The sequence below is a fragment of the Polypterus senegalus genome, chromosome 6 (genome assembly GCF_016835505.1).
Source record: "Polypterus senegalus isolate Bchr_013 chromosome 6, ASM1683550v1, whole genome shotgun sequence".
Taxonomy (NCBI): domain Eukaryota; kingdom Metazoa; phylum Chordata; class Cladistia; order Polypteriformes; family Polypteridae; genus Polypterus; species Polypterus senegalus.
Window position 1 is genome coordinate 176,814,177 of NC_053159.1, and position 13,646 is coordinate 176,827,822.

General features: G+C 41.4%; 1 protein-coding gene across 5 annotated transcripts in view; it reads left to right on the forward strand.

The window, feature by feature from the left end:
- LOC120531839 (cytoplasmic dynein 1 intermediate chain 2) overlaps positions 1-13,646 on the forward strand; it is a 149,394-nt gene that overhangs the window by 119,287 nt on the left and 16,461 nt on the right. For all 5 annotated transcript variants that reach the window (XM_039757619.1, XM_039757618.1, XM_039757620.1 and 2 more), the window contains 3 exons: positions 3,987-4,120; positions 5,875-6,019; positions 10,709-10,849. In XM_039757619.1, the coding sequence (XP_039613553.1) occupies positions 3,987-4,120; positions 5,875-6,019; positions 10,709-10,849 (420 nt within the window). The remainder of the gene's footprint in view (positions 1-3,986; positions 4,121-5,874; positions 6,020-10,708; positions 10,850-13,646) is intronic.

A 13,646-nucleotide genomic window follows, 5' to 3' on the forward strand; every position in this document is an offset into this window, starting at 1 on the left:
GCAAACTCCAAGCTTTCTTTCATATGCCTAACACCTGATTGATACAGTGTGGCTGAGGTGGTTGTCCATCCAACAGGTTCTGCCATCACAGCAAAGGGTTCCATTGACCATTGAGTTCTTGGCCACCTTCTTGACCAAGACCCATCTTACCTGCTTACTCCGATTGCCCAGATGACCAACTCTAGGAAGGCTCCTGGTGGTTCCAAATGTGTTCCATCTCACAATTATTGAGGCCACTGAGCTCCTGGGAAGATTCTTAATGTTAGAAATGGTTCATCCCTTTGTCCTGAACTATACTTCACCACTGTTTGATGGTGGAGGTCTACATAGAGTTCCTTGGACTTCATGGCTTGGTTTCTGTCCTGACACGCAGTGTGAATTGTGGGGCCTTATTATTGTGTTGTATACTGGTACAGAAAAATCCAATCTTTAAAACAATATGATTCCAGCATTTTGTTTATTTTGGTACTGGAGGTAGTTTTTAAGCACCTCTTGCTCACTAGTTTTTCAATGCAGTCAGAACGTTAAATGCAAACCCCCCAGGGCTCTAGAGTGCGACCTAATTTCTCAATGGTGCGACTAAAAAAAATCAAAGGTTGCACCGGTGCGACCAGCCGTTCGAAGGGGGGAAAAAACGAAACTCTGTGACTCTTAAAGTCTCCCTGTTGTTCAACAACAGACACACATTAGGCCCATATCGTGGTCTAAACCAATCAGAGATAGTGAAGGGCAAATCCCGCCCCCCCTCTGTTTGGCCGTGGTCCAGATATTCCTGTACGTGTGTGTGCGTTTGAAAATGCATGTGATGCAGTCAGACAGAGAGAGGTGAGTAGCCCATCAGGTAAACAGTGGATGTAGCCGCGGATTATGAGAGAAGATGAAAAGAACGATTGACAGCTTTTTCGTTAAGAATGTTAAGTTAGGGCCTGATCCGTCCGAAAATCATAACCAATGCTCTGACACGGAGCCATCAACCTCCCAAGTTATAGCAAGCCCTGGTCCGGAGACGACATTAGATAATGAGCCACATACGATCGAGTCCGAGCCCACTGAAATTAAAAGGGGTAAAGTGTATACATTTGAAAAGAGTGGCTTGACCAGTTTCCCTGGCTAAGATACAGTAAAGCCGATAATATAATGCACTGTATTTACTGTAAAGAGTGTGGGAAGACCATGGCCGGCAGTAGTGCATTTGTGAGTGGTTCTAATACATTTAGAATTGAAACGCTGAAAAAGCACAATGCATCTATAAAACACATTACATGCCGCGATAAATGCACTGCTCAAGTGTCCCTCTCCCCGCTGCCTTTCAGCGGCAGGCAGCAACAAACAGATCATCAGGCGAGGCCGAGATGATAATTAAGTTTAACGTTGCCTACAATATTGCAAAAGAAGAACTTCCCTTCACTAAATTCAAGTCCGAAATAATTCTTATGAAGAAAAATGGCTTGAATGTAAACCCGACGATACAGCAATGATGTCGCGCGCCCAATTTATAGGAGTCATCGCAGATACATTGAAAAAAAAGACGTCTGTGCAAATTGCGAACAGTGCGTACATGGCATTCCTGATCGACGGAGACACAGATATCGCCACAAAGGAATGCATCATTGTGTACGGTCGTATCTTGCGGAGAGGAAGAGCGGTGAATATACTTATTGGACACTTTGAGGTCGAGCATGCTCATGCCCAAGTCTGGAAGATTTTGATGCTAGAGAGAGTGTGGCCAGCTGGTTTAGTCAAGGCCAAAGATCAAGAAGGCCAAACTACAGGAGTTGGCCATCCGAGGGGCATGTGACTGCAATGGAGGATAGTCCGTAAGACATTGAGCCATGAGATGTTCAGTTTGAAGCCCTTAAAACACTTAATAGATTTTCTTTCTAGTTAATTTATCTTGAGATTTTTTAAGTTTAAATTTCAGCTCAGTAAAGCACTTTAAGCACCAACACTTTTTCAGTAAGTTACCTTTCTTGTAGAATTGTGCTTGCCTTCAAATAAAGAACTTTATATTGACCAGATTGTTAATCATTTACAAGTCAATATTGCCTATATGGACAGCGATTTAAAAAATAAATAAATAAATAAAGTGAACGTGTAAAACTGTGGTGTTAAATTTGATGCGGTTGAAAATGTGGGTGCACCTAACTTTTGTGCTGGTGCACCTAAGAAAAAAAGTTAGGCGCACCAGTGCAACCAGTGGAAAAAGTTAGTCTAGAGCCCTGCCCCCACCCCATGCTTTTTGATTAATTATACAAGGGGGAGTCGAGCTAAAGTTAGAAAAATTGGATTTATTAGAAAATGGAACGAACCTTAAAACAACTGATCATGTCATTTCTCAATGTCGCCTCCACCCTCCTCAATACACTTGTGCCATGTGCCTGGCAGTGCCAGGATTCCAGTAGAATAAAAGGTTTTACCTCGTCTTCGCCACCACTCCGTGCACCCAAGTTATTGTTGAACACTACATGTTGAGCGAGGGGTACTCCATTCACTAGTGCCAGTTACTCTGACTCGCTGGAGACCAAAGTGAACCCTGCCCTTCGATCCCAGCGGCGGGGACTGCTGTCTGTCTCAAGGAGTCCTTTTGCTGCAAGTCAGTGACACACACACTGCCAAGAACACCAAGGCTCGTCTGGAGAAACTGAACTTTGAGGTATTGCCACATCCTCCTTATTCACCAGATTTGGCACCGTGTGATTTCCAAAAAGAACATCTGGGTGGTCGTCGATTCAAGACAGATGACGACATGAAGAAAGGGTGGTGGCGAGTGCATTGAGAAGGGTGAAGACGACATCTAGAAATGACATGAGCAGTTGTGTTAAGGTTCTTTCCATTTTCTAATAAATCCCACTTTCTAACTTTAGCTTGACGCCCACTCGTACATTTTACATCTAGCTAGAATCACAAAGATGGAGAGGGGTGTTTACTTCCACTCTTCAAACATACATATTTATATAAATGTGCTGCCAAATTCAAAGGGAAGTCCCTCTTACTGATTTCAGTAATGCAGTGAAGCAGAGAGGCTTGTGGGTTTGCAGGCTGGGACATGGTGTGCAGGATGGAGTGGTATCCGTTATTTGTTTCGGTACTGGTACTGAGGTCCAAAGGCTGGTATCAATACCAAAGTGAAACATTTAGCCCCGATCCAACACTTCATCTTCTATACATGGGTACATGTGTGCCTTTGTGTACAATGTCCAACCAGTTGGATTGGACACATCTCAAGGAGCATTGAGGCAAACGAGGACGTACAATTTGGAGTGCCACAGCAAAGGGTCTGAATACTTACAAGAATGAGAGATTTCAGTCTATGATTTTTAATAAAACCTTTCTTCAAACATTTTTTTTTTCATTTTGTGATTATGGGTTGTTGAGTGTAGACTGATTGGCAAAAGTGGCAAATTTTTCCATTTGAAGTGAAATCTCCGACACAATAAAGTGTACTTTCTGAATCCACTGTATGCATTTCTGCATAAGGTGTAATCTAATTCTGAAAACATTTGATTTGGGCATGAAAGTGATGTGGCATGAATCATTTATCTGAAATTTTAAATTGAAAAGATGTATATATTGCAAAAGTAAATCAGCCTAAGAAATTACATTTCCGCAATCTCGGAGAGACTACATTATTTCTAAATAAACAGTTCTGGTTTAATGCTTAGTACTTCTGCAGTGAGAAATTGTTACAAAAATGTCGTCAAATGGCTGTGCAAATGTTTTTTAACGATGCTAAATACACACATCATAACGTAAACACAATTTAAAAATGTTTTTCAGGCTTCTTTTCATTTTAGTTTTCAAGCTTAGTCAATTCAACTTAAAAGCTTTGCTCTTTTTTTGATGTTGCAGGTGCTTTGCTGGATTTGTGTTTCCGCTTCTGCACGTTGCTAATTGTTACGATGCTTTATTCGTCTTCTGTACAAGTGCCATGGGCTCCCACATTTCACGCTAATGGAACATGTCTCTCGTTTTGCTGTGTTTAACAGGACAGTATGGAGCTCGTCCACAAGCAGTCCAAGGCTGTGGCTGTCACCTGCATGTCCTTCCCTCTGGGAGACGTGAATAACTTCGTGGTTGGAAGTGAAGAGGGCTCTGTGTACACTGCCTGCCGCCATGGAAGGTAAAAAACAAATTGCTTGCTCTCTTTGTTGAAGGGCAGTAGGATTAGTGCTTAGTGTAGTTGCCCTTTAACTTGTCTTGATTACAAGAAGCACCCAAATAATAAGCCTTTGATTAGAATTACATTATCCTGTTAAGAGCTGAAACTACCAAACAGCTTCGTCTTTTGTACAACATAAATAACACAAACTCTTAAAAGCCAGCTTTGTCCATTTAATTCCATTTCAGTGTTTTGCGTGGCATTTTCTGTAGCGTTGACAGAAACAAAGGTCAAGATTTGAACTGGCTGAGAGCTGGATTGAAATAGAGGGATTGTGTTAGGAAATCGCTTCCCAACAATGCTGGAAACTGCTTTATCTTTAACTGTGAAGCTGCTCTCAAGTAATACAACAAGAGAAAGACATGAGAATGCACACGTCAAAGGTGACATAAGCTGGCATCTCTTCAGACAGTGCTTCTGTTTAAACTGTAAAATCTCCATACCAGTAACGGCGCACTGCAGTGAATACACTTGACTTGACATTCCTAGTTTTCATCCTCTTTCTCTGTCTTTGTTTACCATTCGTTTGCTCAGAGGTTGATGCGCTTGCTGCTTCCTGAGCAGCTCTTCTTTTCTCCACCCTAGCGGCCCGCTTCTTCTTCCGTCTGCATCTTTTCATGTTAAAACTGATTAAGTCAGTGTTTGTGTTGTTATTATTTAGTACGTTTTCTTTCATTTTTCACTTAAGCTGGCACTTAAGTCTTCAATCTGCGTCAAGAATGATTTAAGGCAGGGGTACCCAATATGTCGATTGCAATCGACCGGTAGATCGGCAAGGTAGTGCAGGTAGATCGCATTGCATTCAAAAAAAATTTTGCTTAAATGTTAGTCTATCATATATCCTCCCGATGGCATTTGCCACTTGATTGACATACAGGGCGGCCAGTCTGAGATCTCCTTTCTTCTAACACACTGGTCAGGAAAACCTTTATGTTTGCTCCATTGAAATACATTTCAGTTGATAACAATGCACTACGCGGTCTTTTGCGCATCCAAACTCAATAGCAGTATGTCCACGGATAGAAGTTGGACAGTCCTGTGTCTGATCTAGTGAGACACAAATATAAATGGTATAATACTACAGCTTTCACTAAAGTGTGCGGTGTATATGGCCATTTTGAATTGATGTCATAATTTGAAGTCAGATAAACTCAGACTTGACAGACCATCCCCAAGTTTCCAAGTTGGAAATCTGACTTAAGAGGGAATCACAGTGAAAACTCTGATTAGGAACTTGGAAATTTCAATTTCCCACTTCAAACCAAACAGCATACTTTTCAGAATTTGTGTATATTGGTTACACTGGGGTTAGAAAAAGACTGTGCCAGCAAAATGAGCTAATAGGAAAAGGATACCTCCAGAGTAACACCAACAAAAAGAGAAAAGGGGTTAAAGATACAGCCTTACTGTATATAAGAGGCCATTCAGTCAAATCTTTTTCTTTATAACACTCCTTTTCTATTTTTTTTTTCAGAGTGAAAATAATAAATTTTTTTCTTTCATTTATTAAAGTGTTTTATTTGCCTTGTGCCATAACATTTACTGTATTTGTCACTGTAATTGTCAATGGTGCTCATGCTGAAAGGCCCTTTAATGTGGCATACATCATTTTTTTTGTTTGGACATGTGTTTTTATAAATGTGATACACGCTGTGCTGCATCTTGTGTAATGTTCAGTATCGGCAGCTCATTGGGATTACTGTCTTCTTTTATAGCAAAGCTGGAATCAGTGAGATGTTTGAGGGTCATCAGGGACCAATTACTGGCATTCACTGCCATACTGCTGCAGGACCAGTTGACTTCTCTCATCTCTTTGTAACGTCTTCCTTTGACTGGACAGTGAAACTGTGGACAACCAAGGTACGTCTGTACTTCAGCAACCCTTTACGTTTGAGGCACCACTCTAAACTTGCTGTTCAGTCTTAAATAACTTGTATGTAATGATCGACTTTCCTTTGGTTATACTGTATTATGTTACACAGAAATAACTGCAAGTAAAATAAAACATTTTGATTGATTTTCAAGAATTTAAATACACATATATCCAAATATTCACACTGTGGTGTTCAAATATACAGGCATACCTGTATTAGTAAGGCATTTTGGGATAAATTCACTGTGCATCCTTACTCTGACATGCTGGAATTAAATACTTTCAGCCAACAAATTGCTCAGCAATGGTGTGAGTGGGGCTTCTCCATATCTAAAACAAGACACCCTTATGGTTCCTCACTTCATTTGCACCCAAGGCAGACATTTTCGTTCTTGTTAGTAATTCTGGTATGCATTTCAGTAAAAGGTGTTGTTGTTTGTTATAATATGTACCTAGTTATTTCTTAAACTTCTGTAGAAAGGTACATGTCCCCCTTGAGATAAGTAAAGGTATGTGTCTGTCTGTCCTTCTGTCTTATAGTACCTTTTCTATCTATCTATCTATCTATCTATCTATCTATCTATCTATCTATCTATCTATCTATCTATCTATTATATAGTGTCTTTCATATCTATCTATCTATCTATCTATCTATCTATCTAATCTATCATATAGTGCCTTTCCTATCTATCTATCTATCTATCTATCTATCTATTATATAGTGTCTTTCATATCTATCTATCTATCTATCTATCTATCTATCTATCTATCTATCTATCTATCTATCTATCTATCTAATCTATCATATAGTGCCTTTCCTATCTATCTATCTATCTATCTGTCTATCTATCTATCTATCTATCTATCTATCTATCTATCTATCTATTATATAGTGCCTTGTCTGTCTGTTTATCAAAGTGTGCTCTTAATAATTAAGTAAATTAGGGTGCTGTCTCCTACTACAGAATAACTCTAATGTTGCCTTTCCAAAATGATAATTTTTGACTGAAGCTGATGTACAATTTAAGTAAAAATTGGCCAAATATGTAATGTGCGTTTATTTTGCTATTTTTGGACAGATATTTCTTGTAGCCAAAAATTTGGTGCATCCCCGTTTTAAACTCTGGTAACTATAAGTAAGGTTCCCAGAACATTAAAGTTATTAAGTGACATACCTGCTACACTGCAAAACTACTAGCAGTGGGTAGTTGTCAGATGTTAAGATTTAAGCTGTTCATGGAACATGAAGTAATTTATAGTAAGGTTGCTTTCACACCTATAGTTCGATTGCTTTAGTCCGCACCAGTCAGAAAAATTTTACAATGTAGTAAACAGACGTGGGTACGGTTTGCTTTCACATATGCCTTGTTCTAAACGAACCAAAATAGACCGCGAAGCCCATCGGCACCAGGGAAACTTGTCTTTCTTTTTTCCAGAACTTCCTGTCTTGCTAATTGCATCACGCACTTCTATATACTTCGCCCAAGGTTTTTTGTCTTAATACGGCATTGTTCAACTGTCTGAGGATAGCCTTTCTCCCTTAGCTGCTTACTGAACAGCGCGTAAATGCAGCTGTTTTTATGTCGTGGACAGTTGCTTTTGGATATGCTCATCCGACCATATATCTATGAGGCACTTAATTTCTTCGGCACTACACATTTCTCCGCAGTTTGATTTCATCGCGAGTCGATAGCTTGAAAAATTTAATGGAATCAACAGGAATTGAAAATAATTTTACCCACAACCCCGTATCTCTTATACCCAAAGTGCATTAAACTATACCATTTCGTCAGATTTGGTTTTGGTTGCTTTCACACCAGACGAACCGTACCAAAGTAGAGCGGATAAAGCGGTCCGAGACCACCCCTTCAGGCAGGTCTCGGATCGATTGATTTGGTGCACACCAAAGTACCGAGATTGCATTCACATCAAAGCTAATGAACTGAACCAAGGGACCAAACACGTTTGGTGCGCACCAAATGCTGTAGGTGTGAAAGCACCCTTAGAGTATCCAATAGTAGACACCTGTTGGTGCTTTCCCTCGGCAGGAACTTTGTTTTTAGGAACAAATGAGTTCACGTCCGCTCACGAGTTGCATTCCCACCGCAAAACAGGAACGTATAACCTTTATGCAAAATATGTGACTTGCAAAGAAGAGTGATGCAGTGTGAAGTGTGTTATGATTGGCTCCCCTGCACCATATTACTTTGCATCAATTGCATCTTCTCGGGGGAGATTATTGCTTCGATTAGGTGCATGGCGTGGCACATCAGGGAGAAGACCCCTACACCTTATTGCTTCGAAGTGATCACAACTACATGAGGGAGATTAATGACTGATGTAGCGTACCAGGGAGGCAACTGCAAAGAGTGATGCGGTGTGAAGTGCTTCACCGATCTTCACCGATATCTTTCCAAAGTCCAAACTACTAACAGATGAGTAAAATTGTGGCAAGTGCTTCTTCTCAGCCATCAATTCATCTCTTGAGCCCCACCCATGATAGTTTCTGGTTAAACTAAAAGTACCTACGCTGAAGTAGGAGCTAAGAAAGGAACCAGAAACTACAAACGGTCCACGTTCCTGTGCTGGAAAATGCTACAAAAGTTCCTTCGTTTCCAATTGGCCCCCATTTCTTAAAAGTGTTCCTTTGGTGGCAAAGCGCCTAAAGTGAACCTTTCATCATATGGCCCAGAAGATGAAGTCAAAGCAGTGGTCAGCAAAAATAATGTTTGAGATGGGCGTTAAAAAACAGTTGAAGTTGTCAGTGAAGGCTGTGCTCGAAAGTACTGTAACTGTTTTTTTTTCCCCATGACAAGCATTCCCTGAGTTTTTATTGTTTTGTGTTTTTTACTTTTTGAATGCTGATAGCGTAGCCATGTAGTGGCTGGACCTTTAGACTATAAAGTACATTCTGTGCAGTCTGCACCACTGGTTCACTTTTTGACCAGGACTGAGTCACTTGATCTGCCAACCGGCACACTGTGCTGTCTCAGGCCAGGTTTGTACTTCACGCTATGCGACGCATGCTGCAGCGGACGCTCCTGCCACTCAAGCGTTTTACTATTTCTACTAGTGTACATACTTTACGTAAATCTGGAGGAATCCACCAGGTGGCAGTGTGATATATCATCACGGTGAGAACAGGTTCGGCTTCTCTGTGTTGTGAATTGTCTGGAACAGCCATTAAATTCCGATGACACCTTACCGCAATATCTCTGAAAAGGATGTCTAATGATTACATCCATCAATCCAGGGATGTGTCCATTCCAACTAGCACTGGGCACGAGGCAGAAACAATTCCTGGACGGGGCCTCAGCTCATCGCAAAGTGAATACAAACACACACATACGCTGCCGTCATTTTAGTGTCCCCAAATCTGCATGTCTTTGGAAGGAAACCAGAACACACGGAAGAAACCCAGCAGGAAAACATGTAAACTCCAGCCAGGGAATACCAGCGACGTGACTCCCTGTGAGACAGCAGTGCTACCGTGTCACCCTCATGTGTTTAATTATTAACAGTATTCATTATTTAAACGAAATGAACGATTTATCTGTAAAATGTAACATACATACTTTAATGCATTTCATCATGAACGTGATATCAAGTATAAATCTAAGGATTCTAAATGTGCAGAGAGCTGGAATATCACACATTTAATGTGTTCTGTGTGGCGGTCTATTGCTGTGTGCCGCTGCTGTCAGGTCAGGAGGAAGCTTTAGAAAAAAAAAGATGATATGTGAGACTTTTAAAATGTATCGTTGTGTCATTACGATCAGGAATATGTGACTCATGAATGTAAAAGCACCACAAATGCATCTGTATGTCGGTATTTTGCTTGACCACATCGAGCCATTCATCAGACATTGAAGCGCGCACATCGATCTCGTAGGATCCGCATAGCGACTATCTGTCACATGTAGATAGTAACTAGAGACTCTGACGTCACATTCCAACTTTTATCAAACTGCGCCCCCTGACTTTTTGCTGGTACTGCAACTCGTATGTTCTGAACGTGAAGTATAAACGAGCCCTTATTTAAATTGGTGGGCCGCCTCTAAATGAATACATGTAAATGAATTGCGTGTTTATGTATGTGCTATATGTCAGTCAGACGCGCTGATTGGTGAAACATACTTCTGGGTGAAATTTAAGTCTGCAGATGGGTTCCTTCAAAAAATCTGATACGCACAGCAGTGTTTCCCTGAAAGTACAGAATCTTGTTTGCATGTCTTCAATATCGTACCATTGTTGTTTTTGTTTTTTTATTTATTTTGTACAGATGATCATGTTCATCACAACTTATTTATATATTTATTTTTTTAAAACATTAGAACAGTTGTAATGAGCTCAAACCTCATCCATCCTATTTGCCAAGATTGTCCAAAACAACATGAAGTTGAAATTTGAAGGCCCCAAAAGTCCTCCCATCTGCCACACCACGTGGTAAAATTAAACTTTAGAGTTTAGAGTCGCTTCTTTACTTGTTTGCCCCTGTGGCAACTCCAGCTACACATGTAAAAGAAAACTTCTTAACAAAAGGCTCGAGCAACATTGGCACTTCAGTTTGTGCTAAGGGGGGCATGCACAGTTGATCTAACTGCACTGTAATGCATTTCTTAAGCCGATGACTGTTGTTTACAGCAAGCATATTTTTTTTCCCCCCTGCCATGCAGAATAACAAGCCGCTGTACTCATTTGAGGACAACTCAGACTATGTTTATGATGTCATGTGGTCTCCCAGCCACCCTGCTGTGTTTGCCTGTGTTGATGGAGTCGGCCGGCTTGACCTGTGGAATCTCAACAGCGACACTGAGGTAAACACTCGTGCCAAATGCGGGGAGGTGGAGCTGTTCAGCTGTATCGCTGATTACGTGCTTAATAATTACCCAGTAATTCCCAATGTAAAGATGCATTTGACCTGAATTTCACAAAGCTTAACTAGCAAATGAGCATCTGTCTTCTGTGTACCTATAAGGTAAGATCTTGTTTTAATTTTTTTGTGTTCAGCTTTGAGGAAAGGTGTCTACTTTTGACCACTTGTTTGTGACTTGAGGGAACAAAAGAGGACAACAATTGCAAGGGAAAAAAAACAGTTATCCTCTCCCCACTCCCCTCTTTTTAATCAACCTGTGGTCACACTATAATACAAAGTAAGTTCATCAAAGGAAAATAAAACACCCCTCCATCACTGTGACCTCAAGGGCCAACCATGGACCCCCCTACCAGTCACACTTGTACAGACAAATGGAAGACTAAAGGTTTACAGCGCCTTCTGAAAGTATTCAGACCATTCACTTTTTTCACATTTAGTTATGTTGCAGCTCTTTGCTAAAAAATCATTTAAATTATTTTTTTCCTCACATCAAAGCAAAAACAAGATTTTAGGAATTTTTGCAAATATAAAATATTGAAATATCACACAGAGATATTCTGACCCTTTGCTTCGACACTGGAAGTTTCCCAATCTGTTGGTCGTCACTGGTGTTTCTACGCCCCGTTTGGAGTCCCGCTGTGATAAATTCAGTTGATTGGACTGATTAGGAAAGGCACACCCCTGTTTATAGAAGGTCCTACGAGGTGGTCCAGATCTAATTATACAATTTTCATTAGGCTTTAACTTATTAAGTTTATTAAATAGAAAATCACCTGAAAAATCCCGGACCATCGAGAAGTGTGCGAACTGACGACATGAAGAATCATCTTTGTGCTGAACTGGAATCGTCCCCACATAAATCAAAGTCATCCAGACAATCGGAGTCTGCATAATTGGATCTGGACCACCCTGTATAGTTGAGCAGAACCAGGCCATGAGGTCTAAGGAGCTCTCACGTGTAATGGAAAAACTTTGTAACTGCCATTCGTTTCGAAAATTGAGGTTTGTTTTTTTTTTTTTTCGTTTTTGGAGTTACTAGGTCTTTCCAGATGTTATAAGGTTGAGGTGATGGCCAAATATGTCTTCATTCCGGTCATAGCACGACGGAAGAAGCTACACAGTACTTTACATACTGCAAGACAAAAACATAGCAACTCCACCGACCAATGAAGAAAGGCCACCTACCAATGAAAATGTCGGAGTGCGATCACGTGATTTAAATGCTGCGACTGCATGATTTAAATGGCAGGTGTTGTGAATTCGATATCGTGTACGTGTGTGGTATAGTGGGTCCACAGCGCAAATTTGAAAAGGCCAGATTTAAATTGATAATTGCTACACTCGTGGCTTAAAGATGGGAGTGGTAGTGCGACTGGAGAGGTTCCCGGGCGCATCTGTGATTGAAGCCGGCATCTGCTAATCGTCACACCTGATCCACGTCCCTGTAATAAATAGGAGAAACCCGTGGCGGGTGAGGGGAGTGCGAAAAAAGGAAAGAACGGGAACGGAGGTTAAGGGAGAAGAAGGTGGCAGGAAGGAGAAAGCCGGTGAGAGCGAGAGCAGGCTCATTGCAGCTGGTAGGGGAGCCCCGGAGGAGAGTTTGGCCAACTCTCGGGGGGGCAGATTGAAGCGGTCGCTCCAGCTGAGCAGTTTTGAGGAGCTGACTTGCTGTTGAAGGGAGTGGAGGTTGAGGAGGCTTTGGGCGTGTTGAGCGCCAGCATGAGCACCCTGGCCGATGGGGAGGGAACCCAAGTCTCGGTCCAGCTGGAGCTTTATATAGCCGGGGATCGGAATAGGAGGGAGCTGCATTTACTGGTAGGGTGACTCCCCTGTTGCTGGGCCCGTATGGGAGAAGCAGGGAAGCCGCCAGTAGAAAGAAGAAAGCACCGGAGTTTTAAGACACTACTGGTTATCATTTTAACCTCGTTTTAAAAGGATTTATTTGTTGGATTTGAACCTCCACGGTTCACCTGTTTTAATGGATTATTTATTTAAGATCTATTTGAGACACTGCGCTTATTTATTTGGACACTGTTTGTGGTTTTGGTTTTAAATAAAAGCACTCTGCACTTTTTGCACCATCCCCTTCCTTCGTTGTTGATGTCTTCACTGTCGGTGACATTACCGACGGTGTCGGGTTCAAGAGCTCCGCAGAAGCCAGATGGGAGCATGGAGCAGAACCCGCACCGTCACAACGTGAAGTGCAGGAAAAATGAAATCTAGAGATTGAGAGAATGATGTCGCCCCTATAATTAACAATTCCCCGAAAACTTGAAAGATGTGACATACGAGGTTTTTTCATAGTTGGTGAGAACTTCTTGCAGAGATTAGAGACAGGATTGTGTCAAGGCACAGATCTGGGGACGGCCACAAAACATTCCTGTAGCATTGAAGTTTCCCAAGAGCACAATGGCCTCCATAATTCTTAAATGGAATAAGACTGGAAAAACCACAGCTCTTCCTAAACAATTGAGGTAGAAGGGCCTTTGCAAGAGAGGTGACCAAGAACCTGATGGTTACTCTGGTTGAGCTCCAGAGAACCTCTCTTAAGATAGAAGGAACGTCAAGAAGGGCAACCACCACTGCAACACTCTACTAATGTGGACTTTACGATAGAATGTCGAGATAACACGTAAAAGCCTGCTTGGAGTTTGCAAAAAGGGCACCTAAAGGACTCTCAGACTGTGGGAAGCAACATTCTCTTGTCTGATGAAACGAAAATTAAACTGTTTGGCCTT